The sequence below is a fragment of the Sturnus vulgaris genome, chromosome 22 (genome assembly GCF_052056855.1).
Source record: "Sturnus vulgaris isolate bStuVul1 chromosome 22, bStuVul1.hap1, whole genome shotgun sequence".
Lineage (NCBI taxonomy): Eukaryota > Metazoa > Chordata > Aves > Passeriformes > Sturnidae > Sturnus > Sturnus vulgaris.
This window is the reverse complement of record NC_142264.1, coordinates 6,114,473-6,129,961: the sequence shown is the minus strand read 5'-3', so window position 1 is coordinate 6,129,961 and position 15,489 is coordinate 6,114,473. Positions and strand designations below refer to the sequence as shown.

Sequence of the window (15,489 nt, the reverse complement as noted above, 5' to 3'; positions counted from 1 at the left end):
AGGGAAAAGAATTTGAAAGGTGCCAAGAGCTATAACTTCCACTGAAAGAAGAGAAACAATCCCAAAGATATTTTTTTTCCAAGAATGCTCCTAAGTCACTTGTCCATCATCATTCAGAAATCTCATGAGGAATTGAACCAAGGTCTTGCAGGCATCTTTAATTCCTCAGGGAAAAGCTCATTCACAAATCAAAGCTCGAAAATTATTCTCATTAGAAATTATAGGGAAGAATAATGCAATTGTCACCTATGAGTCTGAAAGCATTTTGACCCCTAAAGCTTGACTTTCTTGAACAGGAGGCTGCTGGATTTGAAATGTTGGTCTTAGATAAGGAGGAGCCGTGGCAGGCTCAGAGCTCTCTGGCATTAGGCCAACATGTCTGTGCAATGGCAACTTGGTTAGATCTCTGCAGATGGGGAAAGATCCTGTACCAGTGGAAAAGGAAGAGAGCAGGAGTGTGGAGGGGCTGGCGTTTCACTTGAGTGATGTTTGGCTGGAGGGGCTTCAGGAAATTTTTCTTGTGTTGCTCCTGCTCTACTCCCACAGCTGGAGGGATAGTTATGTTCAAAAATGCCCTGAAATCTTTGTCCCAAGAGGTGACACAGAGCTGTGAAGTCCCCTGGGGGAGAGAGCAAAGCTTCCTTTAGGTGGCAGAGGAGCAGAGCTGCAGCAGGAGCCCCATCCATCCCCAGCCAGGGGTGGCACGTCCCTCTTTGCAGGGCTGAAAACTGCCCAGACCCAGGGGAAGGCAGAGGTCCCTGTGCTGGGTTACAGCTGTGGGAGGCACAGCAGGAGCTCAGGGTCTGCCAGGCTCCCTTTGGGGTGACTCCTGCTGGGGCTGAGCCACCCCCTGCCCACCTGTGGAGGGGCTCAGTCTGCTCCCCACACCAGGAATTCTCTCAGAGGTGTGAGCTGCCAACATAAGCTACACTTGTTTGTTTTATTCTCCTTCTTTTTTTCCAGTGAAGGCTTTCTCTCACCCTCAGCCCTGCTTCTCCACCACCTTTTTTTTTTTCTTTTTCCTTACTTAAATTGTTTGACTTGCAAGTTCCATCCCTGGGGAGGCTCCTGGGCAGCAATTCACCTGGCTGGAGCCAACTGGCAAATAGAGTCTTTTGCAGACAAGACAGGAGGGCTGGTTGGTTTGAGCAGCTTCACCTTCAGCCAACAGGAAAATAAAATCCTATTTTTGGAGAACGATTCTGTTGGCATGAAGGCCTGCCAGGATTCTTCGGAGCAGCAGCTGCCAGACTGCCTCCCTTACTCCTGCAGGGAAAGTGCTTTAAACTGAATCAGATGTTGTGTACATACAACACACCCACCCACACGTGAACACCTGAAAGGACTTCGGGGGAGCAAAGGACACCGCGTGTGCCACCAGCCCCTGCTTGCTGGGGACAGCTGCGACAAGGGACAAGGAGCAGGGGTGTCTGCCCCGAGCAGGAGCAGCGCCCTGGCTGGCAGCAGCCAGCAGAAAGGGCAGGCTGCTCTGTTTGCTTTAAGCTGAGGAGGGAAGGAAGGGGAGGTGGAGGGGGATGTAATCCCCTGGAGCAGGAGGAGCTGGTTCCAGGGTCTGTCGGGGTCTGGTTGTTCTCAGCAGGAGTCCCCTGGTGTATGAAAGGATGCCCTTTGCAGGCAGTGGGGATGAAAAGGAATTAAGGCGCTCTTGGACCATCTCAAAGATAGAGACTTGTTACTGCTTCAGCTTCAGACTTTTCAGTGTAACCTGGGATAAATCAGTTTGTATCTCTGTGTGTCTCAGTTCACCGAGTGCAGCGAGGACAAATTGTGCAAGCCCCGTAAAGCTCTGCTTGTTTTGGGGACAGGAGAGCTCAGGAGCACCCAGGTCCTGTTAGTGCAAACATCTGCCTGTGTGCTCTCTCTCCAGCTCCTCCCCAGGCAAGCTCTTGCTTCTTTCATTGAACTTCTCCTTCAGACAATGTGAAATCCATTCAGCTGGACATTTGCCCCCACCTCCTCTCCGAATTTCCCAGCTGTGAGATAAAGCCAACAGTTTTGTCATACCTGACTGCAGCGCTGTGGAGGAGCACCCCGCCGGCTCTTGGCCAGCACAACTTGTTAGTCGAGCATTTTCTTCCCAGTTCTGCTGCCATTTGCCATTCCCTCCCCTGTCCTGGTCCTTTTCTGTAGATCCCATCCCTCCCACAGAGCGGGCAGGATGCGTGGCTCTGTATTTTTCACTAGGGTGTTTTCCTTTGCTGTCCTAATTCTTAAGCATAATTTCCAGGGACTAGTTTTCCTTAAAAAAACACCCTGAAAAAATATGGATTTTCTGTACCAAAACTCCCTCTGCACTCACAGGAGACTCTGGATCTGCTGGATTCTTTAACCTGTTTCAAAAGTCTCCTGTAATGGGCTGCCAGTTGTGAGCTGCCTGTGTGCCAGCACCATAAAATGAGCTTCCTGCCCCATGTGTTCTCCTCCAGTCTGGACTGCTCAGGCTCTGGGAGCAGTGCATGGGAGAGCAGAGGTGTCACTGCTTAGGAGAATGAAACCAGTGGGATAACAAAGTCTGCTTGTAACTTCTGGTCTGCTTGTTTTAGTTCAATAGTGCTAGTTCTGTTCCTGGGGAACATCTCTCTCTCCTTTAGGCTCAAGCAGGAGAGGCACCAAAAAAATAGCTTTTACAGACGTGTGAGATCCAATAAATTAGGACACTGTGGTCACTGGAACTGTTATTGTGGTTTAAACTGCTACTGCTTACCCCATGGAAACAAAGTGCTTTCTTTTTCATTAGGGGCTTAAAAGATTGATTGTTTCCTGCTGTGCAAGAGCTGTGCTGGGATAGCTTTCACAACCTGGTTTGGGTCTTTGTAGACTGTATGGATGGTGAAATACCCTTCTCCATGCCACAGCCACCAGCCTTAGCCTCATTTAATGTGCAAAACCTGTCCTTGTGTGCCTAGCCCCACTTCTGGGCTAGGATGCCTGGGGTTAGTTGAATTGAAGCTGCTCTTTCCAGTTGTCTCCTCCTCTGGGTTTGTTTTACAACTTGGGCCAAAAAGTACCAGGGGACCACCCACCACCCTGGCCGGGTGAGCTGGGGCTGGGGGTTGCTTGTGCCAGCAGTGCAGGTGGTGTGTTAAGGACAAAAAAGGTGTTGGCAAGGATGGGGATTTGGTGCTGAGTGTTGTCCTGGGCCTGTTCTTCTTTTCTGCTCAGCTTCCTCCCACTTTGACCCTTTTCCATCCCATCTTGAGGACTGGCAGAACCCTGGCCTTCATGGGCAGTCACAGCACGTTGTGAACAGGTTTTATTGCTGAATCTCTGCCTTGCTGGGTGGTATTGGCCAAGTGACCTCAGGTGCTCAGCTCCACCTCCAAACACAGGAATAATCTGGTTTTCTAGATATTTGGAGATCTAGTGCTAGAAAACCTGTGTAAAAGCTAGACTTCTATAAATTCTATCACCAAGTGCCTCAAATTTCCTGTCTTTAAGCAGAAAGGTTAATGCTGGAAAACTGAGACGTAAAAAAAAAGAGTGAAACACATGTGTTAAACATATGCATTTAAATAGTTCCTTATCTGGGCTCTTTTATTCTGGCACAGGAGCACATTGTTTATGTCTCATTGCAACAGTTTTAAACCAAATTCAGACAATGGTGTTTTAGTCTGGTGCAAGCATTCCCCTAGCTGATATTATGCTGCTGTAGCAATATTGTTTTCGTTGTAGCATTCAAAGTAGTAAAATCTCCCCGTGTTGGCAAGAGCTCAGCTCCATAGCAGACACCTCAGCAGCCACAGGGCCGGACTGGTGCTCAGTGGCATCCCTGGGTCACTCCATGCCCAGCTCTGCCCTCTGAGGAAGGAAGGATGCAGCTGGGGGAATGCTGAAGGCTGTGACTGAAATCTGCAGCAGTGTAAGCACGGTATCAGTCTATGCACACTCATATTTTCCTTGGCAAGCCACATGATTGTAAACAGCAAAATATTCTGGCAATCTTCTTTTTTTTTTTTTTTATTTGGTCTTGCCTGAGCAATGAGTTTTCCCTGCACATTTCTCTTCTCATCTGATTGATTCAGCATGTAGCAGAGTTATTTTTCCCCTTTTTTTCATTAAAGAAAATTGTAGCCCCCCCGCCTTCTTGTTATATTTGACATCTTTGTCTCTAGATGGCAGAAGGCTGTTTCCAGTGGTTGCTTACCACAGCTTCTTGGCATGTGCACAGGCCTCAGGGATGCAGTGCCTAGCTGGAGAAAGGCAGACAAGTTTCCTATTCGCAGTGATTCCCACAAAATAGAAGTGTTGAATCCAAGCAAGCAATAGCTCATGTCGGTTCAGTCCTTCGTGCTGGAGGGAATTGGTACAGAAGAGCTGAAATGCTGACTCTGAGGTCAGTGGCAGAACTTTTGTTGACATAAACAAGTCTCCCATCTCTCACCTTAGATTTTACCAAGTAACTTTTTACCTTTTCTGTTCACCAGGAGTTGTAAGCCCTCAAAGGTCAAGGGAGGTCTTGGATGACAGTTTCCCAGTGTCGTTTTCCTGTTCTGTCTGCTGTGATCATTGCAGTTTTCATTGTTGCTGATGGGTTTCCAGATAAGCGTTGTCACCATTGGCTGTTGCATTCCACTTCCCTCAGATTTGTTTTTCTCAGATAACCAGTGTTTGTAGCATAAAGAGAAGCAGGCAGGAGAGGAGAGCATCCTCTCCCTGTCTGCTTCATCCCTGTCTCTTAAGCTCTCAGATATTCCAGAACATGCCCACGTTGTCCTTTGTATTTCTGGTGAGCCAGAGAAGGGGATAAAGCACTTTGACTCAAATTCTTCCTACAGGAGATGGAGCATGGCAGGAGAGGGAAGAGAAAGCTGCTTTGGGATTTGGTTGTAGCAGGGAATTGGGGGGAGCTTAGAGGAGCACAGGATTTGTCCAAGAGTGAGAGAGAACGTGTCACACCACCACGTTCTGGCTGTGGCTCAGTACCTCCACTCCCTTCTCTATAACTGTCTGAAGTCTTCCAGACTTGGATATAATGAGATGAAGTCGCCTTTTGTGGTGACTTTTTCATGTAGTAAACATGGCCTTTCACAGCTCTGGGGTGGGGACTGTAATGAGTTTGGCAAGCTGCAAGGGAGTGAATTCACCAGGCATCTCGGATCTGCTCCATTCAGCATCTGCATGGGCTCCAGCAGCCTTTGTGCTCTCCAGCTATCCTGAGAGGAGGGGTGCTGCTCAAATGGTCCTGTCAGGAGATAGCACTGAATAATTCGGATTGACAATCCATTTTTTAATATATCCACTGCAGTGCTGTTTATGAATCAGGGGTTCTGGCCTTGTGGAGCTGTGCTGGTGTGGCAGGAGTGGTTTGGATGAGGACAGGCAGGCTGGTTGTCCCACATGTCCCTGTGTTCTGCTGCTTTCCAAAGTGCTGCACAGGGTGCAAGGGGAGCGATTTGTAACTCACTGTCTACACCAGGGAGCCTCAATAACTAACATTCATGTTTGCCTCCTCTTCTCAGGGTTTTCCTGGTAATTTTGGAGAGCGGGGACCTCCAGGCATCGATGGGAACCCTGTAAGTTCATGACATTCTCCTTCCTTTTTTTTCTTTTTGCAGTAGGCAGCACACTGCACTGCACTGTGAGCTGAGTGAAGCTTTTAAGCTTGGTGTCAGCTGCTGGCTGGCTTTGTCCCTTTTGAAAAACAAAGGTACATCTCTGCCTTGCTGAAAATTCCTGTGTTTGGTTTGTGTGTTGGGTCATTTGCCATCAGGTTTGTGTCTCCATCTCTTGCTTTCCTTGCACCTCAGTCTTGACAGGTGCTGTCTTATCTGGAAGGTGTGACTAGGAGAAAATCAAGAGAAAAAGGGGAAGGATGTTGCCCTGGCAGAGTAGGCAGTGTTGGACCATGCTGTCCATACCCCAGGGCACAGATTCCCTGCTCTGGGAAGTGTCTGGGAGCACTGAGGGACAGATTCCACAGCCCAAGCTGCTGCCTGCCCCATCCCTCAGCCAGCCCTGGGACTGCATGGGGAGTAAGTCTCCAGTCTCCTGAGTAATTGGCCTCCCTTCAGTCTTCATCTGACCCCTGCTGGCTTCCTAAGAGTGGGATGTGTCTCTTGGGAATTGGGTCAGGATGGTCACAGAGGTCACTTAAGCAGCTGGGTGCTGATAAGGTTTCATTTGCTCTGCTCTTGTAGCACTAAACTGTGGGGATGTGCTATGTTTGCCTCTGCTCACAGAACATCCTCGTGGTTTGCAAGTTCTTAGATGTATTAATTATCCTAAATTATTTTCTGAATTACTTTGTTGGTTCCCCCTGAATTAGCATGTGAGCAGCACTGATTCATCCTTGAAATTCCTGCTGCCTTGGTTATTCACACATAATCACCATGTTGCTCTGGGGTTTGACGGGATGATTTGTGTGAAGTAACCCACTCCACATGTGCCTGCAAGTTCCCATTCGTCATATATGCAGCATAAAAGTTATTTTCACAACCGACTCCAATCTCCAAGCCAAGCTCAGCTGCAACTCCAGACTTTGTGGGAATTCAGCACAAGAATCATAAATGCAGGGAACCAAAAGAATGATGTTCCCAAGAAATGTTTCTGCTGGGCTCTTCCCATCCTTCAGTCAACTTAAGCCATGGGTCAGAGTGGAATCAGTAGTCCCAAAGTAGAAAACTTTCTGATTGTACTGCTATTTCCAGCCAGCCCACCAGGAAGAGCAGGAATCTTGGAGCACAGGAAGACTTTTTTTTCCCCCAAATAACTCATTTTGTTTACTTTTGACTATGCAAGTTGTCTAAGCCCCATTCAGAAGATGTTCTCAATGCCAGTCAGCTGAATGGCAGTTCCCAGAGCCTGGGAGAGCAGCAAATGTCCCGTGAATTCATCCAGAAGGATCGCTCCTCTTTCATCTTATCAACGGCTCTTAAATATTAATGTGCCTTGGCGATCGCAGAATGAAAACAGACTGTTTGGGCTGGCTTAAAGGGAGGTTCACAGGGTCACGAGTGGAGTCACAGACGCAGAAAAATGCCAGAAAGTCTGTTTGTGGAGCACACAAATATGCTAGGTTGGGTAGGTGGGGTGTGCAGCTGAGCTGTCAGAGGCTGCCACATCCTCTGTTTGATCCCTGCTTTGGTGGGGAAGGCTGAGCCCGGCTGCCTCTGATCTCCTTTCCATCCCCTCCGGGCACAGCACAGGCTCCTCCAGCCCCAGGGACCTTGTTCCCTCCTAGCAGCTCGATGAGAACTGTTCAGCCATCCCATTCCAGATCCCATGTTCCCCCCAGTGCTTCAGCCACTCCAATTAGCTCTTAATCAGGGGAATTAGACGTGGGAAAGGGCTGTGGATTCATCTCCTTCTCTCTTGTCCCAGTGCCTGGTTCACGCACTGAAAAAAAGGAGACTGGAGCCTGATTTCCCTCATAGGTCAGGGAGTGATAGCCAGGAAAGGCCACTTGTAAATCCTCCATTTCCTAGACCAGGGAATGGCTCAAATTAACAACTAGTCCTGTCCCCATCTCTCAGGGGAGTCCACCCCCTCCTCTTCCAAGAGGAAATCCTCTTCTGTTAGCTGTGAGGTCATGCATTTCCACACACAGCCGTTCTCTTGAGGAATACCGATGTGACACGAGTCAGGAATCTGGGAAGTGCCTCCTGATCTGGTGGGACCAAGAGCTGACCATGCACACAGCCTGCAGCCCAGCCACCCTGGGAAACCCGGGCCACCGTGCAGCTCCTGCACTCAGCATTCCTGGGATACTCCCTCTTCTTCCTGAGCCAGTAATGCCAGGCCTTGCTAAAAGCTTGAAGCCGACCTTATAACAGTAGCTCTGAGGACACAGAAATCCCACCCATGAGGAACAATTGCTGCACAGATGTCCCAAGTATGCAGGAAAGGAACTGGCCATAAAAAAAAAGCAATTTTAGGCTGGTTGAGATTATGAAACGCTTTTTTGTGTGTGTGTGCTTGCCCAATAGTCCTTTACTCCACTTCCCATAAAATAAACACACATAACCCTTTACCCAAGGAGCCCTGAGCACATTCAGTCACGTTGCGTCCCCTTCTCTTTCCTCCTTCCACTAGGCAAATCTTTCCATAAAAGGGGAGCTATATTGCACTGGAGGGGACTCCACCAGATGTGCACCATAAACTGAGCAGGGCTGTCAAAGAAAGTACCAGCATGATCCAGAGCAGGGCCAGTCTGAGCTGACGGGAAGTTCAGCATTTCCAATGCACTTGTTTAGAGAGGCCCCGTTGGAGATGGAGGGCAGGGGACAGGCTGAGCCCCCCACGGCTCTGAACTGCTCAGGGAGCTGGATGGGTGAGCTGTGGGGGTCTGGCAGAGCTTCCCTGCTGTGCTGCACTTGAAGATGCCATCAGGCACCCCCAGTGCTGCTGCATGTCTTTGGAGAGCTCTCACAGAGAACGTTTGTGGTGAAGCTGAGAAGCCAAAGCAGCTCCACGAGCCCTGTCAGCAGTCTGACCCTTGGAATGATGAGCTCCAAGGTGCCAAATTCACTCCAGGACCCATCTGCCAGCATCAGAACCTGCCATACCCTCTCCCCAAACTACCCAGGTTCATTTTCATGCAGGTCTTCCTTTGCCTCAGGGTTTTACTCTTACTTAACCACTCCCAAAACCTCACCTTTCCCAACACTAAGGCAGCAGCTTTCCTCCTTCCCACCTTAGCCCTGCTCTCCCTCCCTGCTCTGGTCCCTCTCCCTGCCAGTGGCTGGATCTCACCTGGGGCAGCTCCCACCTGTCCCTGCAGGGTGAAATGTTCCTTTCATCCAGCCTGCTCCTGGGAGGGGAGTCAGCCCTGGGAATAACTGCCCAACAACAAGCAGCCTGTGTCTTCCCAGGGTGTGCTCACAAGTGCACTCCCAAAGATGGAAGCTCTGGATTGCTTTGGTGGGGAAAGGGGCTGGGGTTGAAAGGAGGGATGGAAAGGGGAGGGACAGTCTTTTCCCTTCCCTCAAGCCCTTGAAACACTGAGCTGCCTTTCAGTCTGTGCTTGTCTATAAAGTGTCCGTGACCATGTGGGTTTGCCTTTCCTTTTAGGGAGAACTGGGAGCCCCAGGTCCTCCTGGAGTCCTTGGACTCATTGTAAGTACAAAAACAAATGGAGATCTGGCTTGTCAAGCTTTAACCCTTTCAACCTGCCTAAATACACACAGATTTTCTTCTTCCTGTGAGCAGGATGACTGTGTGTATGGGGGAGGTGTGACATCTGGGGAGAGAGGGGGTTTCCTGGTGGATTGGGAGGTGGAGGAGGGCAAACCCTTTCCAAGCAGAAGGAAACAGATTAAGAGTCTGTTGTTAGAGTCTTTTTTTTTTTTTTCACAATAACTTGCCCTTTTGATAACGTTTGCCAGGGTATTTCTTCAAAGATGCAGCATTCATTTCACACCAGGATCTCTTACAAAGCAAGGAGACATTTCAGGGACACACTGTTCTTGTTCACTGGAGAGTCTGAGGGCAGGAACAGTCTGTCCTCTGGGTAGACAGGAATTTTACATGCACTCTCACCATCCCATCACTAATCCAGGTAATTTTGTACTCAGCCAAATTGCACCCTTCATTACACTTTTCCCCCAGCAGGAGATAAATGGCTGTGAGGATGGGTGGCAGCTCCTCCTCTGGCAGCTGTGTTGGGGGTTAGTGAATGCCCAGCTGAACACAGTATGGTTAATTTTTAGGTCTCAGGACTTGTTTAAGGTTATTCTCTTCCATGCACAAAAATTGTTAGGCTCTGTTACTACTACAGCAATCTTTCTTATGATTCCTCCTCAGCTGTGATAATCCATGGAAACTTGACTTGCAAGGAATGGTTAAAAAACCTCCCCTTTTGCCTTTCCATAGCTTAAATTATTGGAGTGTGTGTCAGCTTAGATCAAGGCCTTCATGGCACTAGACATTGCACAAACCCAGAAATCTTACATTCCTTGAAGGAACAGCAGGGAATCTGGTGGAACACCCATCTTGGAGATGTGGGATTGGGGCAGAGGTGGATTGAAAGGAAGGTTTTCCATGGAACCAGGAATTAAGTCTGCTTCCCCTCATTAATGAAGATGAAAGTAGCTACATTAGCCAGAGCAGCAGAAAGGATGTGGTCCTATCAAAAAGCTGGAAGATGAAGATTGCTATTTAAAACAGTACCATTGAAGGCATTGTCCAGATTGGATTATATTCCTCCTTGCTTTTGGAAAGATTTCTCTTTTCCTTGCTGCTGTTATCTCACAGATATTCTGTTTGTTAGAAAGTGTAAGGTCAGAGATGGTAAATGTGATCATGATCCTTCTGGAGATGATGGAGCCAGAAGCTGCCTGTCCTCCCCTCCACACTGGCCCAGCCAAACTTCAAGCTGAGATTCAGGTCAAACTGAGTCAGACCTTGTGTGCCAGGGTGACATGCATGTCCTGAACTGAGGATGCTGAAGCATCTCTGGTGGATCAGACCAAGAGTGACCCCCTCCATCCTCCTGGGGTTAGGGAGCACCTCCATCCTGCCCCGTCCTCCCTGTGGGGACAGCTCCAGCTCCTTCCCCAGGGTGTGCACACAGGGCCCACACTGCAGGGCACAGAGAAGGTGACACATGGCCCCCATTCTGTCCCTTCCTTGCCACCTGCAGCCACCCTGGGACCAGCCAGGCTCTGGCTGCCTCACACACCCTGCAGGGTTTGGTTCACGGTGTAAGAGAGGCTGAAGAGCAGAATTAGGTGTAAATAAAGCCTCTTGCTCTCCTAATTAACCATGTGGGCAGAGCTGTGAGTAAATGCATTTCCACAAGCAGCCTTTATGCTAGGAGCTATGAAAAGGGCTCTGTTGGGGTGGCTGCAGCCCAGCTCCCTGTGCGTGACTGCGGGCCCGGGGCTGTGGCTGGAGAATCGCTCCTTCAGGAGCCTGCCCTGTTTATTTACACACTGAGGCCAGGCTGCTGCACCCTGTCACTGCCTCTCTTCATGGCAGAGAGCAGCCAGAGCCCGTTTCAACACCAGCACTGAAGGGTTTCTGTTGTACATCACACGTGGGTGCCCACAGCAGCCAGAGCTCTGCTGTCCTACACTGGGCTAAGTCCCAGCACACAATGCCACGCTGACTTCTCACTGCAGCAGCAGGAGACACCTCTGTCCCCACCTCCTGTCTCTCCTCTCTTTCCTTTGGGTGCTGCCTTTATTTAGGGGCTGTCTGCACATTCAAAGAGCCTTGACTCATGCCAGGATGCTGCTTCTCTTGATATCAGTAGTGCATTTCTTCAGGCATCCTGAGACTGGATATCAGAGGAATTTCACAGCCCATGCAGGGATCTGTTGGGTTTGCACCTAATGACTGTGGTAATTCTCTTTCTCTCACTAGGGTGACATGGGCCCTGTTGGACCGATTGGCTATCCAGGACCAAAAGGATTAAAGGTGAGGGAGTGTCTGAGCTCTCATCCCTCCATAGCTGGGCTGAAGGTGATTCTGTTGCTCCTTGGGCAGTGGTCACTGTCCTGAGAGAGAGGATGAGCAGCAGTGATGTGTGTGCAGGCACAGGATGTTGAACACAGCATCCTGCTGGTGCTCTGCAGTGGGTGTGAGTCAGTGGAGAATTCCAGAAGCATTTTCCCTGTGTGCCTGCAGCACGTGGAGAAATGTGTGATGGAGCACACTCTGGGAGCCTTTGACCTTGAGACTGTGCCAGGCCAGTGCTGTGGGTCTGAGCCACCAGCCCCATCAGCAAACAGCAATGTCACAGACCTGAGCAAGTCTCCACCATGGCCCAGCCTCACTCTGAACTTTCTTTTGTTTCAGGGGCTGATGGGAAACCCTGGAGAGCATGGACTGAAAGGTGATAAGGTGATCTGAATACTCCCTTATTGCACTGTGTTTTAATTTTGCATGTGAAATCCCCTTTCTAGTTTCTCTTTCTTATTCAGCATCGTAGTGCTGGTTCCACTCTGGTCATCTCTACCCCATCCTCTCACTCCATTTGTGACACTCTAGATTTGATTTTTCTTTCTTTGCTATCTGCCCCATCCCCTTTTCCATGGAGTATAGATAAATTATGCTCAGATCCTCTTTGTCATCCCACTGATGATGACAGTAACTGTACAATTATCTGGTGTTCCACTGTTTTTATGTTGTTTACGTGATGGGATGGGGAGGAGATGATTCAATATTGACAGTGAGTTTGCATTAATGCATTTGGGGGAAAGATGTGGTGTGAAAAAGCAGCCCTGTATCAAACAAGCCAGGTGGATCCCCTGGAAAAACTGTTGTGTGTTGGATACCTCTGCTCCTGTTCAAGGAGCCTCACCTCAGTCCAGCTTCCTACTGGGAGGAAATTGCCTTGTCCCAAACTGATATAAATCACTTTAGAAAAAGCAAAATGGAGAGGGGCCTTGATTGCAGTGATTTAGTGGTGCTGGCACAAAACCACACAGCTTCAGCTAAATCAGCATGAAGCTGTGTGTGTAAATGTCTCACTGTCACAAGAACCCTCCTCCTCCAGATATTCAGCTGTAGGATTTATTTAGTCTGAAGAGTGGGAGGTGCAGTTATTTATTGCTGGCTCTGATTGCTCAGGAGGGCAGTGGAAAATGACCATTAAGTGTATTCTCCTCCTCCTGTCAGATGTTTTATTCTCTTCTTAGATGTTTGCTTTTAGAGAATGATTTAGCAGCCCAAAACTGCACAGGGGGGAAGTAGTGTCAAACCCGTTGATTCAACCCTTCTTGTATTATAGCTGCTCTTTGCCAGGACTCCTGTGTCTGCAATTTCCATTTCTCCCTAGTGCTGCTTTTCCACTTCTGTTGAGAGCAATGACAAGGCATGATAAGGGTTTTTTCTTTGGGACAAGCTTAAGACATTGTATCTGGTTTCTGGATTAAACCCCAGATCCTGGAGTCCACAGAGTCCTCCTTCCACTCCTTGGGAGAAATGGTTAAATATCTTAAGAATCACCAAGATCTAAATCATTGTTTAGCAAAATTAACCTTCCTGGACAGTTCAGTCTCCATCACTTAATAGAAACTGCTCTGTCTGTGCCCAGTATTTCCCCAGCCACTGCTGTCACAGTAACCAAATGCTTTGTGGCTCTCTCTGGAGTGATCCTTACAATACTCCCAAGTGTGGAATGATCCATCCTCCCAACAATCCCACGCTCCTGAGGTACAGGAAACCTTTTCCTTCCCCCCCTCAGCTGCCTCCCCCTGCAAGCTCCAGGCTGCAGGTCATCCTGCCTTCCTGGGGATGGGTTGATGAAGATTTAATTGGATGTCTGCATCTCCTATTAATCCCATCTGTCTTGGTCACGTCCAAAATATGTGGCCTTGTACAGGTTTGTCTTTCTGTAGCTGAGCAAAACTCCTTTCAGTCAGCAGCAGTCAGATGGATGCTGGTAAAACCTGACAGTAATGACAGGGTGGCAGTGGGAATGTCACTGGAGCTGCCACCTCCATCCACCTGGGAGAATGTCCTCACATCACATGGCCAGGTGTGAACCAGAATAAGGGACAACATCTCACTCCTCCAGAAAAAAGCCACATCATTTTATCTAGCAGCTAGACAGGCAGGTCCAGGTCACCCTTCTGTTTCCATCCCTGTGTTTTCATGGAGGGAGGCAGAGGGGGAAGAGAGGGCTGTGTCTGCTCTTAGCAGGGGAAGTGGAATTACTGTGTGACTCTGAAATAAAGAGTGGCCTTGAGAAGAACCACGTGGGGTGATGAGTGCAGGGGAAAGGTGGAGGAAGCAGAGGAAATCCCAGCTACTTGTTCTCACAAAGGAGTTTTATTAATCAGGACATCTGTAACTTGTGGAGGACACGGCTCAGGCAAATACCTCTGGAGTTGAGCAGTGTTAGCTCCCTTTGCATTGCTAAGCAGGAAGTCTTGGGAACAGAGACTTCCAATCGAGGAAAATTGAGGGGATTTTGCACAACAACCTCCTCTGCATCCCACAGACAGCAAATATATCCCACAGCTGTGCATTCGGTCCCTTCCCTGGTAGCCCCTCTATGTTTGTGTTGGGTTACAAAGGGCCTCGGGGTGTCTGAAGCTGCATTTCTTTTTATAGGTGAAACATGAAGCACAGGCAACATCCCATGGGCAGAGGCTGTTTGTAATTTCAGACCCTACATTCCTTTTCCTGCCCCGTGAACCAAGTCCTTGCAGGCCCATGTCGTCATCTCGGCATGGCAGATTTTAATAACAAACATGCCTGACCTCCTTCCTCTGTGATTTTTCCCTCGTATTGAGGACACAGATCCCAAGTCCCAGCTCTAGGTCAGGTAAAAGGTGATGCCCCAGCCCTCAGTTCTGGTTTAAGAGACTGACAGCCATAGATGGGCTGTCCATGCTGTGACATTTTGCTGTGCTATCACAATAACTTGTGCACATCTGGTGTGTGGTCTGGCTCAGGTTAAGAGATTTGTTTTGTTTCCCCACTTTCTTCTCACCCTCTCTAATGCCCGTTTCTCAGAGCTTTTTGAAAACTGGTTTCATTTTCATGCCCCACTTTTCCTAAAGTTTGGGAACAAAGGTTTGTTCCTCTGTTTTGCTATGCTCAGGAAACTTCTATTTTAGTAGTTATTACTTAGTGTCTGAGTATTTCTTCTGAAACAGTATTTCAATGGCCACTTGTACAGTCTGGGTAGAAAATTGCTTAATAAAAAATATAATCTTTCTTTTTTGACCCTCAGAATTGATGAAAAAGGCAAACCTCAGAGCCAACCTGTCACTTCCAGAAAAGCTGTTTTCATGCTGCCTTCAGTCAGGAGCCAGAATTAAGTAGATTTCAGTGTTTTAAGCCTTGGACTACATAAAATAAGTAGAAAATTGAGAGAAGATGAGAGAAATCTGTGAAGGAGCTGGGTCACACAGTAGTTTTTTTGCCATTTCTGTTGTATCTAATACTTGGGGTTCTTCCGAACTGAAGCTGTATAAAGAGCTGAATGTTTCCATTTCCCATTGCCAAAAAAAACCCCAAAAAGATGGAAAATAGTTTAGATGAAACAAAATGTTGGTTATTTGACTCAAATTAAAATATTTTAGGTTAAAAACCAAATGAGTAAAATCAATTTAACATTTTTAAGAGCAACATTTTAATTTTGCTATGTAAAAGATTTGTTTTGAAGATGGTTCAGTGAAATGTTCCGGGAGCATTTGCCAAAACATTTAAGCAAATTTAGCATGAATCCATGAAAGGTTTCCATCATTGAATCTGCATAGTTCTTTATTATTTTTCTTCTGAGAAATTGTCTTTGAAAAGTCTTACCAACTCGAGCCTGAACCATCCACAATTTCATTATCCCCTGCATGTTACTGAAGTAGTTACAGTTATTTCAGCTCTCTGATAACTAGTGGGTGGTTTTTCTGGAGTGGAGTGGACTTTCTCTGACATCTCTCTGTGGACTTTGGCTCTGTTGCAGGACTCCATATGTCTTCCATGTGGACTGTGTTTAAACATATAGCTCTGGAGTGGCTCATTCCCTTGCTGGGAAGCCAAGTTCATGGGACAGAGTTCCTCCAGCAGTTATTTTTG

General features: G+C 48.1%; 1 protein-coding gene across 2 annotated transcripts in view; it reads left to right on the top strand.

Moving 5' to 3' along the window:
* Nucleotides 1-15,489, top strand: part of COL27A1 (collagen type XXVII alpha 1 chain) — a 141,635-nt gene that overhangs the window by 56,443 nt on the left and 69,703 nt on the right. For both annotated transcript variants that reach the window (XM_088177441.1, XM_088177440.1), the window contains 4 exons: nucleotides 5,481-5,534; nucleotides 9,031-9,075; nucleotides 11,326-11,379; nucleotides 11,761-11,805. In XM_088177441.1, coding sequence (XP_088033567.1) covers nucleotides 5,481-5,534; nucleotides 9,031-9,075; nucleotides 11,326-11,379; nucleotides 11,761-11,805 — 198 coding nt within the window. The remainder of the gene's footprint in view (nucleotides 1-5,480; nucleotides 5,535-9,030; nucleotides 9,076-11,325; nucleotides 11,380-11,760; nucleotides 11,806-15,489) is intronic.